Source organism: Alosa alosa, chromosome 22, assembly GCF_017589495.1.
Source record: "Alosa alosa isolate M-15738 ecotype Scorff River chromosome 22, AALO_Geno_1.1, whole genome shotgun sequence".
In the NCBI taxonomy this organism is placed as follows: Eukaryota; Metazoa; Chordata; class Actinopteri; order Clupeiformes; family Clupeidae; genus Alosa; species Alosa alosa.
Genome location: NC_063210.1, coordinates 23,059,549 through 23,072,330, shown reverse-complemented (window position 1 = coordinate 23,072,330; position 12,782 = coordinate 23,059,549). Strand labels below are relative to the sequence as shown.

Sequence of the window (12,782 nt, the reverse complement as noted above, 5' to 3'; positions counted from 1 at the left end):
AGTTAGCCGGGGCGGAGCTAGAGGGGTGGCTTGGTGTGGTACGCGCCACCCCTGAGATTCGCTTCGACCCCAGGTACCTTTCTTGACGCACTTGCTGCCTTTAAATCAGCGCGGGAGCTTGGACAGTCAGACGTCAGAAGAGTTAGCACTAATAAAGTTACATTAATGATAGTGAGCTAGCTATAATGGTTATCTCCAAGCCGTGAAGCTGGGTTCATAGTACTCATACTTGTGTACATGTAATATTTTAGATTCTATGTTTCTAAAATGACAATCAAATGGAAATCCTAAATGGCCTTGAGTCTGCCATTTATTCAGGGTGTAGATCGGTTCTGGTTGGTGAAGACACTACAGTAAGTCCCTGTAAGCTCACAAATCCCAAGTTTCCTAAGTTAAATGGGTTAAGTTCATGGTATATGTCTCATTGTCATAGAAAGTATTTTACCTCCAGGTGGTCTGTCTCAATTTGATAGAAAATCAGCTGTCTCTGGGGAGATTTTGTTTTGCCTGACGATTTGTTATCTTTTAAAAACTGTATACATCATTGATACAGGTCAATGATATGAGTGGCACATAGGTCACATCAAAATCGCATCATTACCATATTGCAAGGTGGAGGATATAAAAACCAGCTCCCTGGCGAGAGATCAGTATTACAGCGAGCCACAATAATTACAGTATGTTCCTCTTTGTGGTAAACTCTGATGACATAATATCAAGCATTGGCCTGCAAGGCCTTCTCTGCAGGCCAAAGTGATTAACAGCGTTAATTGACCTAAGTCATGAGGTAATATAAGTTTGGCTGTTACACTTTACTTGACAGTATCAACGTAATAGTGACATGACACTGTCATGAACGTGTCATAAACAATTCATAAACGTTTATGACATAACGCTTCTGTCATTAAGAGACATTTAGTTTTTGTCATAACAAGTTAGGGTTAGGATTGGGTTTAGAGTTAGGATTAGAGCTAGGGTTAGGGTTAGCGGTTAGGGTTCATGTGTCATGACAGTGTCATGTGTTCATGACAGTGTCATGTCACTCTTGTCAATAATGTCAAGTGTTTCCAAATGTTTTTTTTACATTGTGCAACAATGGTACAGAATCACATGGGCAATTTAAGTTCAAGATTGTAATACACATTAAAAAATTCTTTACAAATGTTCATAAATCATTCAGATAAAAAGTTAAAATCACTTCAAACATATTTACATGTTAGATTTGATCCAGGCCGGTAACACTTTTCTTGACAGTACCGACATAAGAATGACATGACACTGTTATGAATACATGACACTGTCATGACACGTGAGGCAAAACCCTAACCCTAACTTTAACCCTAAACCTAACCCTAACTTGTTATGACAAAAACGAATGACACTTAATGACAGAAGCGTCATGTCATAAACGTTTATGACTTGTTTATGACACGTTCATGACAGTGTCATGACACTCTTATGTTGATATTGTCAAGTAAAGTGTAACCAAAAAGGACCCCTTAATGTTGCCCTGAGGCAACAAAAAGAAAAAAGCTAATTTCATTACATGAAAAAAAAACATTTAAACAATGACAAAAGCTTTTCTACATCTTTATACATGCATGTATATGATTATTTTACCATTAATGTCATTTTAATTACTTTACAAAGGTAAATAATAATGTTAACGTTTGGTGTTCCAGAAAGACATTACATAAATGGCATAAAATGAGCCTAGTTTGATGTGCAGGTTGGTAAACATCAGGAGACAAAGTCCATTTGTTTTGATCGACCTGTATCTTAATTGCCCAGCCACAAAACCCACGGTTCACCACTGATGATGACAGGTCATCCTTCTTCTTACTCTACATGGACAAAAAATAACTCCATTATGTTTCCTTGTAACCATCCCGAATTATGTCATTTGTTTCCCTCCGAACTGCCCACAGTTTGATTGACAGGTTAACACCAAGGACTTCCTATGTCTGATTACAAAACCTTTGTGGTTTGTGGTTTTCCTCTTGAAGTAGTGTATTACATTTCAAAAACATAATGGCACCATAGGGCATGTGCCAAATATATGTAATTTTATGGTTATTCCAGTGTTTTTTGTCAGCCATCTTGAATGTCCAAAATAAATCAAAAAGTTTTGGTGCTCTATTCATAATGATTCCGGACTGTTTTGAGGTTAATTCCCACTACTATAAGACCATGTCTCAGTTGCTCAGCTGTGGAAAGCCTCATAGCGAGTAAGGCCTACTAACCTACATTACAGCAGTTTTCAACTATTACCAGAGTAAACGAAGGACTGTGCTAAATAGGGGGAAGAACAACCAGGTCAAACATGTCTTTTGTTCCTTCAGAAAGTGGAACATGTCCCACTTCTGTGAGTTTTTGTGATCCTCTTTTAGCAGATTTCTTCCACTTCTGTGAGTTCCTTTTTTATCCTCTTTTAGCAGTGTTGTCGATTTCTTCCAATTTTTGGATTATGTTAATTGTCCTGTTCTTGTTGTGACTATGAGGGCAAATTACCAGCCAGACAGATTATTTAGCTAATCTGATTTGATCACTGCCCCACTGCCATTTGGAATTCCACACAAATCATCTTATGAATACAGTGTTAGCTGGATCTTGTGCTGTATAAAGTAATACGGCAGCTCAAGCCTCTCCCACAGCACCCAGAGCGTGTAAGGTTGATATAAAAGACCTGCACTGAGTGTCAGTCTCTCAGACGCTCAAATACTTGCTATCACTGTTATTTCCTCAACCTACAGTATTAACTAGTCTATTGTGGTGGCCATTTAAACCTCATCAGGAAGAAAGTCCTCCTTTCTGAACTCTGCAGCATCTCTCCCTTGGCTCCTGGAAGCTTCAGCTGCTTGTCACTGGTCTTCTGTGTGGATCTCTGGACCAGAGGCTTGACTCTCATCATGTGGCTGCTGATGTTTGTGGCGTGGTCCTTGGCCTGTGCCGGGGGAACCTACTGGTACCTGTTTGGGAAGCCGAGCCTGTTCTCTCTGGAGTTGCTATGGCTCAATGATCCACTAGAACTAGACCAGGAGAAGAGGACCAAGCTGCTGAAGAAAGGTGAGCGACCCGTATAATACGCTACATTTGTGCCATTAAAAGTTGTACGTTGAGAAGAACAGCTACATTAAGTTGTTGCACCAGCCTCAGGTTGTAGTTGATGCAGTTGTAGTAAGTCTTAAATAATGAAAAGAACTGACATAAGGTAAAGGACATACTGTAATAGAGAGCAATAGGCAAATGAGCCTTTGTGCTGTTATGTAGTTTTACACTGATTATAGTCATACTGCGTGCTCCACCGGATAATTTACTAATCTGATTACTGGTGGTCATTTGAAATTGCATACATCTTTGCACAAAAACAGCTTTTAGGTTTCCCACTGCTGTTTGTGCTCATTGTTTATAGTTATTAAGTAAGCTTAGTTAGACTTTAAACTTCACACTTTGCCCAGCATTAAAATTAGAACCCTTGGATACATTCATAGTAAGTTGGCTGCAATTTGCATACAAGTCAAGTCAAGTCAAGTCAAGTTTATTTATATAGCACATTTCATACACAGAGGTCATTCAATGTGCTTTACATAAACAAAACCAAACGATAATAACAAATAAAAGCATAGAAGGGCAATATAGTCAAAGAATAGTTAAAGTTAAAGATCATAATAAAAAGAAAACATAAAACACAAGGTAAAATCATTTAAAAATAAAGAATAATTAGTAAGCAAAAACAAAGGCAAAAGTAGTAAAAAAAAGTAATAAAAGACAAAGTAGAATAATTATCGAGGCAGATTCAGAATTTGTAACTTCGGCACAGTTAGCAGAAAGCGCCTGAGAACAGTTTGGTCTTAAGTCTAGATTTAAAACTGGCTACAGTTGGGGCCTTTTTAATGTCATCCGAAAGTTGGTTCCACAGCTGAGCCGCATAGCAGCTAAAAGCTGCTTCACCATGTTTAGTTCTAACTGTAGGTTTTACTAGCAGGTTTTTCACCTGGGACCTGAGAGGACGAGAAGGTGTGTACTGCTGAAGCATGTCTGACAAGTATTTAGGTCCTGCTCCATTTACTGATTTATAAACAAGCAATAGTGCTTTAAAGTCAATTCTGTGACTTACTGGAAGCCAGTGCAAGGACTTAAGAATTGGAGTAATGTGGTCAGTTCTTTTAGTTTTTGTTAGAGTCCTAGCTGCTGCATTTTGTATCACCTGAAGCTGTTTAATAGTCTTTTTAGGAAGGCCTGTGAACAGTCCATTGCCGTAATCAACCCTGCTGGCGATAAATGCATGAATGAGTTTTTCTAAGTCATGTTTTGACATCAGCCCTCTGAGTTTGACAATATTTTTGAGGTGGTAAAAAGCTGATTTAGTTATCGCTTTCATGTGGCTGTTGAAATTTAGATCACTGTCAATTAATACACCAAGGTTTTTAACAGTATCCTTTGCCTTCAACCCTTTTGTGTCAAGGAGAGTGGCAACCCTAAGTCTTTCCTCATTTTTACCAAATATAATTACTTCAGTTTTTTCTTTGTTCAGCTGAAGAAAATTTTGAGACATCCAGGTGTTGATTTGTTCTATACACTGACACATAGATTCAAGAGGACCATAGTTGTTTGGTGATAGAGCTAAGTAAATTTGTGTGTCATCTGCATAGCTATGATATGAAATCAAATTATTTTGAATGATTTGTCCAAGTGGGAGCATATAGAGGTTGAATAATAGTGGCCCCAAGATCGACCCCTGGGGAACACCACAGGTCAAGGACGTTGGTGTTGAGGTACAGTTTCCGATGGCAACAAGGAAAGCTCCTTTCTTGTAGATATGATTTTAGCCAGCTGATAACTATGCCTGTAAATCCAACCCAGTGTTCTAGTCTGTGTAGTAAAATATTGTGATCAACAGTGTCAAATGCTGCACTAAGGTCCAGTAGCACTAGGACTGATGTTTTACCTGAATCTGTTTTGAGGCGTATGTCATTGGAAACTTTAATGAGAGCTGTTTCAGTGCTGTGATTTGCCCGAAAACCAGACTGAAAGTAATCAAAATACCCATTTGATGTTAGGAAGGTGGTTAATTGATTAAAGACTACTTTTTCAATAATTTTGCCAATAAAAGGTAGATTGGATATGGGCCTGTAATTGCTTAGCATGGAGACATCCAGGTTATTCTTCTTGAGAAGTGGCTTTACAACAGCTGTTTTCAGTGACTTAGGAAAAGTGCCAGACAGCAATGATACATTTACAATTTGAAGGACATCCGCCGCTATGAGGTGAAAAACAGTTTTGAAGAAATTGGTAGGCAGAGTGTCTAAGACACATGTGGAAGGGCTGAGATTCTGTACCGTTTTTTTCAGTGTTTCAGTAGTCTATCAAGCTGAACTCTGACATCAAGTTTAGTTTCCCTCTGTTTGTTGCTGGAAGTTCAGGTTGTTGAATTTGTAATTGAGCAGATATGTTGAGTCTGATTTTGTCAATTTTACCTTTAAAAAAAGATGAAAACTCATTGCATTTATTAGTTGAGAGAAGTTCAGGCTAATTGTGAGGGGGGGGGATTTGTTAACTTATCAACAGTTGAAAATAGAATACGAGTGTTATTTGAACTTCTATTGATAATGTTAGAAAAGAAAGACTGTCTTGCTTTGCATATTTCAGAGTTATATGTGCGGAGCATCTCTTTATGGATTTCATAATGGATCTGAAGTTTGTATTTACGCCATTTTCTTTCAGTCTTCCTACACTCTCTTTTTAGAAGTTTAACTGCTGGATTTTGCCTCCATGGTGCTTTCTGTTTGTCCTTAACTTTCTTGAATTGTAATGGAGCAATGTCATCCATAATGTTTGCCATTTTTGCATTAAAGTGATCAAATAAGTCTTCAGAGTCTGACAGTTGACTTGACTTTAGTGAAAGTGCTTGCTCAAAGAGAGCACTTGTCTGATCATTTATGATTCTCCTTTTTACCATCATAGCTGTGTTTTGAGTGTGTGGGGACATAGACACATCAAAGAACACGCAAAAATGATCAGATAAGGCCAGGTCTTTAACAGCTGTAGAGACATCGAGACCCTTTGTGATAACAAGGTCGAGGGTATGGCCGAGAGAGTGTGTTGGCCCCTGTACATGCTGTGTTAGGGAGAAAGTATCGATTAGTGCAATGAATTCCTTGGCATAATTGTTTTCAGGATTATCCACATGCAAGTTTAGATCCCCTGATTTAATAAGACAGTCATACTCTATGCAAACAACTGATAGCAGTTCACCTCGCTCTTCAAGAAAAACTTTAGCTGAATGTTTTGGAGGCCTGTAAATTGTCAGTAATAAAATCTGAGGAGAAGACTTAATGCATGCACACAGATATTCAAATGAAGTAAAGTCACCGAATGACGACTGATTGCACTGAAAAGACGCGTCTTGAAAATTGTGGCTATCCCCCACCTCTTTTATTTGCTCTGGTAGCACTCAAAAAACTGAAGTTTGGGGAGCTGATTCGATGAGAGTAGCAGCACTTTTGCTTGATCTAACCATGTCTCAGTTAAAAGTAAAAAATCAAGGTTGTGTGTGCAAATTAGATCATGAATTAAGAATGATTTGTTTGAAAGAGATCTGATATTTAGGAGTGCTAGTTTTGTTAGTTTAAGTGTTGGGGAAATATGATCCATGGGGGAAATCTGAGGTTGATGTGGTACGGGTAGGAGATTGGACTGGTTTACCCTATAAGCTCGATGCATTTGTGTTCTATTTCTTGTCAATACAGGAATAGAGAATGTCATGGGCTTACTGGGTCCCGGCATGTTCTCAAAACTACTGTCAGTACCATTTATATTGCAGGGACCCTGAGAATATCATGCAATACAGTCATCATATAATTGTCCCCTGCTGCTGCCATCTGTATTTTCCACTGCACATTCCATGCTATATGCCGGCTGAGAAAATGAACTAAGAGGTTGCTGCTGCTTAAGAGATCCTTCTAAACGGGGAGGGGGAGGGCGAGGGGGTGGAGGTGCCCTTCGCTTCTTTGGTGCTAATGATCTTGGGCTAGTAAAACTCTGCATGGCTACTGGTAGCAGTCTCTCCATTCTTGCAGGGAACATCATGTGCTTGGGTGGGGATGGTGATGGGTATTCAGGGGATCCTGTGGAGTTTGAGTGGGTGGTGGGATGAAGGGGTGGGGATGGGGATGGGAGATTAGGAGGGTTTGTGTGGCCTGGGGAGTTTGATTGGGTGGGGACGTGATTGGGTGTGGGTGGTGATGGGAAATCAAGGAGGTTGGGGTAGAAAATTGATCCAGAGTCTCCATCTGGCTGCTGAGGTTCTGGGAAGTTTGTTGCAGATGCTCCGCTTTCAGCATGTATTCCAGTAGTGTATTCCATGTTGTTGTGTCTTTGTGGTGACAAGGAGACGACGGAGGTGGGGAGGGGTATTGGTACTGGTGTTACAACATGACCCTTCCTTTCTGATATCCTCTCAGCAGCTTTGATAGGTGCTATCTCCTCATGCTCATCACATCCATTTGTTTGCTGAGATTCCAGGGAGTTTGACGCCAGTGATTGACTTTGAGTCATTTTAGCAGCACCCATCTTATCTTGTCCATACATACTATGACAGATGAGTTTTGACAGCAGTCCCTCAGCTGTTTTGAGACAGTATTATTAAATCTGTTATAAATTCATACAATAGATTAAAAAGTCTCTCTTAGAGAATCACTGTATATTGCTTATTGTTGTAAATGGAAATGAAACAAACTGTACATATCCTTTTTCTGAACTGTTCTTTATCTCTTTCTCAGCTCTTGGAGGCTTCTGCTGTGTGTCACTGGTCTGCTATGTGGGTCTCTGGATCAGAAGCTTGACCCTCATCATGAAGCTGCTGCTGTTTCTGGTGTCTGGGTCCTTGGCCTGTGCTGGGGGAACCTACTGGTACCTGTTTCTGAAGCCCAGCCCGTTCTCTCTGGAGTCACTGCGGCCCACAGAACCACTAGAAGTGGACCAGAAGAAGAGGAACAAGGTGCTGAAGAAAGGTGAGAGGTCAAATCCCTATTAGCTTCCCATTTATGTTGAATGTTGCCATTTGAAAACAAAACCTTAAACATGTTTACTGAGTATGTTTGTGGTGTGCTAGTGTGCAATTGTGTTTGTGTTTCTTTGTGTGACTGGATGCTGGATCTGCATCTTTCTCTCTGATGAGGTTTTGGTCTTCCTGACCATTTCTTTCCTTTTTGTATTGCTTTCTCATATCAGAAAGCACAGCAGCAAATGGCGAGAGCCAGGCTGGTGTGGACTCGTACCATTTATCATTATAATGTCAGACATCTGCAAGGCCAACTGCAATTGCTCATGTGTCTCCCTCCGTGTAGGTTTCAGTAGGGAGAGAATCCCTGAGAACCTGGATGCCATCATCATCGGCAGCGGTCTCGGAGGCCTGACTACGGCTGCTTGTATGGCCAAAAAGGGGAAGAGGGTGCTGGTTCTAGAGCAACATGACAATGCTGGTGGATGCTGCCACACCTTCACGGAGAAAGGCTTTGAATTTGATGTTGGTGAGTAGGCCTACTACTGGGTTGCTGATCTAAATTGTATTCTCACTATATGAACACCAAATACGTAGCTAAACTCCTAAACATCCTGTGCCTTTCTTCTAAAAGATAATCAGTCCAATTCATATGTATCAACACATGAGCATGTAGTGTTGCCATTTGGACTCAATGCCACAACACTCATATGGTCATGACACTAAGTTGAATATGAAATGTATAACTCACAGAAACAGTGTGTAGACAGGGAAAAAAAACTCACTAGAGGAGATGGGGCAGTCCTTGGGGTAGTTTTCTAGGAAGAAAATCTACTTTACATGCAAGTCTTCACTGGTGTGGTGTAGTTAGCCATTCTGGTCACCTGCTGCTACCAGCTGTCCTTAGGTGCTACAAATTCAACACCATTGTTTCTCTGTGCTCCTGCAATAAAGTCATATGTGTGTGTGTGTGTGTGTGTGTGTGTTTTTATATGTGTGTAGGCCTGCACTACGTTGGTCAGCTGCATGAGAACAGCCTGATGCGAATTGCCTTTGACCAGATCACCGAGGGTCAGCTGGAATTTGTGACCCTGCCCCAGCACTTTGACAATATCCACATTGGTCAGGGAGAGGAGCACCGTGAGTATAGCTTCTATACTGGGAAGACCGAGATGGAGGCCAACATGAAGAAGCAGTTCCCAGATGACACCAAGGCTGTTGAGGAGTTCTTCAGAGTCATGAAGGTATGACATGGAGGACACTGCCCCCTGCAGTCAGACAGGGGAAGTATGGTATATGGCATACATTTGTCAATACTGATGGTTTTAGTACCTCATTCTTTGTTGTTGTTCTTGTTGTTATAGGTCTCTGCCAGGAAGACCCACTACCTGGGCCTCCTGAAGCTCATCCCTCGCTGGCTGGCCCTCTTCTTTCTCAAGTCCGGCATCGCTGACCGCTGCTCCTCCGTCTTTCGTCTGGCCACCACCGGCGTCACCACCTGGGCTGATCAGCTGACCAATAACAAGGACCTCCAGCTCATGTTCAACTACCTCTTCATTGGTGAGTTCCTCCAGGTTATCTCCTACTCTACTATGGTCAGCAGAAGCAGCAGATCATCTTCGTATAGTTATTTTCACATTTGGCTCTTCAAGGCTAATAACCTTTGATCTCATCTCTCCCTCCTTCTCTCCTTCACCCATAGGTGATCGCCCTAGAGACTGTAGCCTCTTCATGAATGCCCTCCTCATCCACCACTACAAGCGTGGAGCCTACTATCCTAGAGGGGGCGCCAGTGAGATCCCCTACCACATCAGCAACACCATCCGCAAGTATGGCGGTGAAGTGCTGGTGAGAGCTCCGGTCACTCGAATCCTGTTGGATAAAGATGCCGCTGCCTGTGGTGAGTACTGGTCTGGATTGAGATGGCCCCTCTAGTTTAGAATAGATCACTCAGGGCTTGGCTTTCTCTTGTGTCTTGTTCTCTTGTGTCATCACACATGTTTTGTAATATGTGATTGGCCAGGTGTGGCGGTGAGGAAAGGCCAAGAGGAAGTGGAGGTGAAAGCCCCCATCGTGATCTCCAACTGTGGACTCTTCAACACCTTCAAGTACTTGCTGCCACCTCAGATTCACATAAAACATGGTAATTTAAAACAGTGAATCATAAATATCTAATAAATGTACATTCTCTTTTTTGAATCGAAGTGAACATGAATGAATTATTTTTTTTGCAGATATCCAGACGCGTGCCCAAATGATGAAACCTGGCAAAGCTTGCGTGCTCCTTTTCTGTGGTTTCGATGCCACTGCTGAAGAGCTCGACATCACGCCAACCACTTTATGGCTCTTCAAGGAGAACGACATAGACAAATCGTGAGTACCTTGACCAGTGATTAGAAAAGAATGGATAGAGTACACTCATGTCAGAAGTGGAGCTACAAGAAGGAACTAATATATCCCCAAAATTAGCCAATTTAGGCAACATATTAAGGGTATATTTGTCCATATATTATGACTTATATAATGCCTTTAATACAATTTAATGATACAGGCTGGAATTAAATTAAATTGGACAGAACTGAATTGGATTTTATGTCTCAGGATGGATAAATTCTTTGCTATGAGCAAAGATGAGGCCCCTGACAATGTTCCCATGGTGTTCATCACCTTCCCATCTGCCAAAGACCCTGCCTCTAAAATCAGACACCCAGGTGAGACTGTATGCAACACACACATCTCAGAATCATTTGGGTCCCTTTTATCAACCTTATTATAGACGTAGTATAAGGCCGATTTTTTTGCATTTCATGAAAGCTTACACATACTTGTTATGCTAATTTTCATGCTTACCTTGGTAGGCAAATCCTGCATGACTGTCCTGACCATGGTGAACTACGAGTGGTTTGAGGAGTGGAAGGACGGGACAGTAAGGAGGAGAGGAGACGACTACACAGAGTACAAGAACAGATTCGCTGACCACCTCTTTAACTGGGCCTGCGAGCATTTCCCTAAGATTAAAGACAAGGTAAGTTGTGGAAGGACTTTTTTTGTTACTTTTATTCAGGAATGAATAAATCTACTAACTGAATTTGAGTTCCAATGATATATGAGTACTATATTGGAGAATGGAAAATATAAACAGAGTAAATTCACTAATCTTCACTTCCTTTCTGAATGTTACACTGCCTTCTAAGGCTGTTTTTGCAGGTCAACATCACAACCATAGAGAATAATTATCATTCACATTTCTGTGTTTCTGTCTGTCACCCCCTTCAGGTGGTGTACCAGGAGATAGCCACACCACTCTCCAATGAGCACTACCTGAGAGCATTCAGGGGGGCCCCGTACTCTGGCGAGCACACCCTAGAACGCTTTGACCCAGTGTTAATGGCCAAGAACCGCTGTGACACGCCCGTCAAAAACCTCTACATCACAGGTAAGGGAGTGTCATTGTGAGTCTGTCTGTATTCACGTAATTGGATCTGTCTGTATGTAAGTGTGTGTGTCTGTGTGCAAAATCTTGCTTTGTCTGTATCTCTATGTATTTGCATTGGTGCTTTAAACTATTTATGTGTGTTTCAGGTCAGGACGTGTTCAGCTGTGGTATTGCAGGGGCCCTGCATGGCGGGCTGATCTGTGCCTCCACAGTGTTGGGCCACCTCCTCTACGTCGACCTCTTTATGATGAAGATTAAACTGAAGGGGGGCAGCATTTTACGCACTTTGCAGAAATTATTTTTCTAATCGAAATCTTTCTGTTTTATTATGACCACAGCTAGCAATAACGTAGCTTGGTCATACAGCTTTTGGCAAAGTCCATTTCAACCGATTTTTGTTCGGTGATTCCTTGGCCACTTGTCCACAGGTACACTTTCATGGACGCACATCAAATTTTGTGAACCTTTGCACGCAGAAGACACTGCAACTAACTCATTTCAGTATGCAAAGACATGCTTGTGCCAATATCTTTTGATGAAGGTACAAACTACACAGAAGTTGATACAATTCACAATCACAGGCTTTAGATGTTCAATTCCATCCATAGGGGGCGCTGTAAATTACACACCTCAAAAGGTCGGATCCAGATGATCACCGCCTGCGAATATATTTGAACTTATTATTGAGATAGGACATGTCCATGTCTGCTGTAAATGTTGACGTTTAGAATTGTTGTCAAATATATTTGTGTCTTCACATAATATTCCTACCTTGGATACCTACTTGCATATTTGTTAAGTCCTTGTCAACTCAATGTGCTGCATACTGGTGTGTAATAGGAGTGTTGTATTCACCTTAGTCAGACCCGCCCATTTTTTTTTTAAAAAACTTCCGGGTCGCTTCATTGTTAGATAATAACGGCAGAAGAAGGGATAGAGAGGCTAACTTACAGAACAGCCACTCCAAAGTCAGTTTTTTCCTAACTTCAGATAGGAAACCTGTATAACAGAAATGTCTTAAGTCACCAAAATCCTAAATAAACGTTCCTAACTTTAGGATGACCCATAATATATGATGCCAGTCATCTCGATAGAGCTCTGCTATCTCAATGTATCGCAATGGATGTACTGCTCAATCGGAAGTTTGGAGACAATGTGGGCAAAGCTAGCGCCCCCATGTTTGCGCACGGAATAAGGTGAATAATGACACCATTTGCACTGAGAGCAGACTGTTTGTGGATTTTTTTTGTATTAACTGTAGTTTGTTTTTATGAGCAAAATTGTTTGGATGGGATGTCTGAACTTTGAATCGAGTGTGATGCATGCAGTACCTGGTGTTGCACA

General features: G+C 41.2%; 1 protein-coding gene across 1 annotated transcript; it reads left to right on the top strand.

Moving 5' to 3' along the window:
• Positions 1-2,767: 2,767 nt before the first annotated feature.
• Positions 2,768-12,266, top strand: LOC125287843 (inactive all-trans-retinol 13,14-reductase-like). Its single transcript, XM_048233890.1, has 12 exons — positions 2,768-3,066; positions 7,782-8,012; positions 8,349-8,531; positions 9,005-9,246; positions 9,367-9,562; positions 9,705-9,902; positions 10,026-10,145; positions 10,237-10,375; positions 10,604-10,713; positions 10,861-11,027; positions 11,279-11,438; positions 11,585-12,266. Exons 1-12 carry the CDS (start codon positions 2,910-2,912, stop codon positions 11,743-11,745), a joined length of 2,064 nt encoding a protein of 687 aa, XP_048089847.1. The 5' UTR covers positions 2,768-2,909; the 3' UTR covers positions 11,746-12,266.
• The last annotated feature ends 516 nt before the right edge of the window (positions 12,267-12,782 follow it).

Excerpts from the sequence above, each read along its gene's own strand:
- LOC125287843 (XM_048233890.1), top strand. The coding sequence starts at position 2,910 with ATGTGGCTGCTGATGTTTGTGGCGTGGTCCTTGGCCTGTGCCGGGGGA. Across the intron at positions 3,067-7,781 it reads GACCAAGCTGCTGAAGAAAG|CTCTTGGAGGCTTCTGCTGT; the intron begins GTGAGCGACCCG and ends TCTCTTTCTCAG. Across the intron at positions 11,439-11,584 it reads CAAAAACCTCTACATCACAG|GTCAGGACGTGTTCAGCTGT; the intron begins GTAAGGGAGTGT and ends TGTGTGTTTCAG.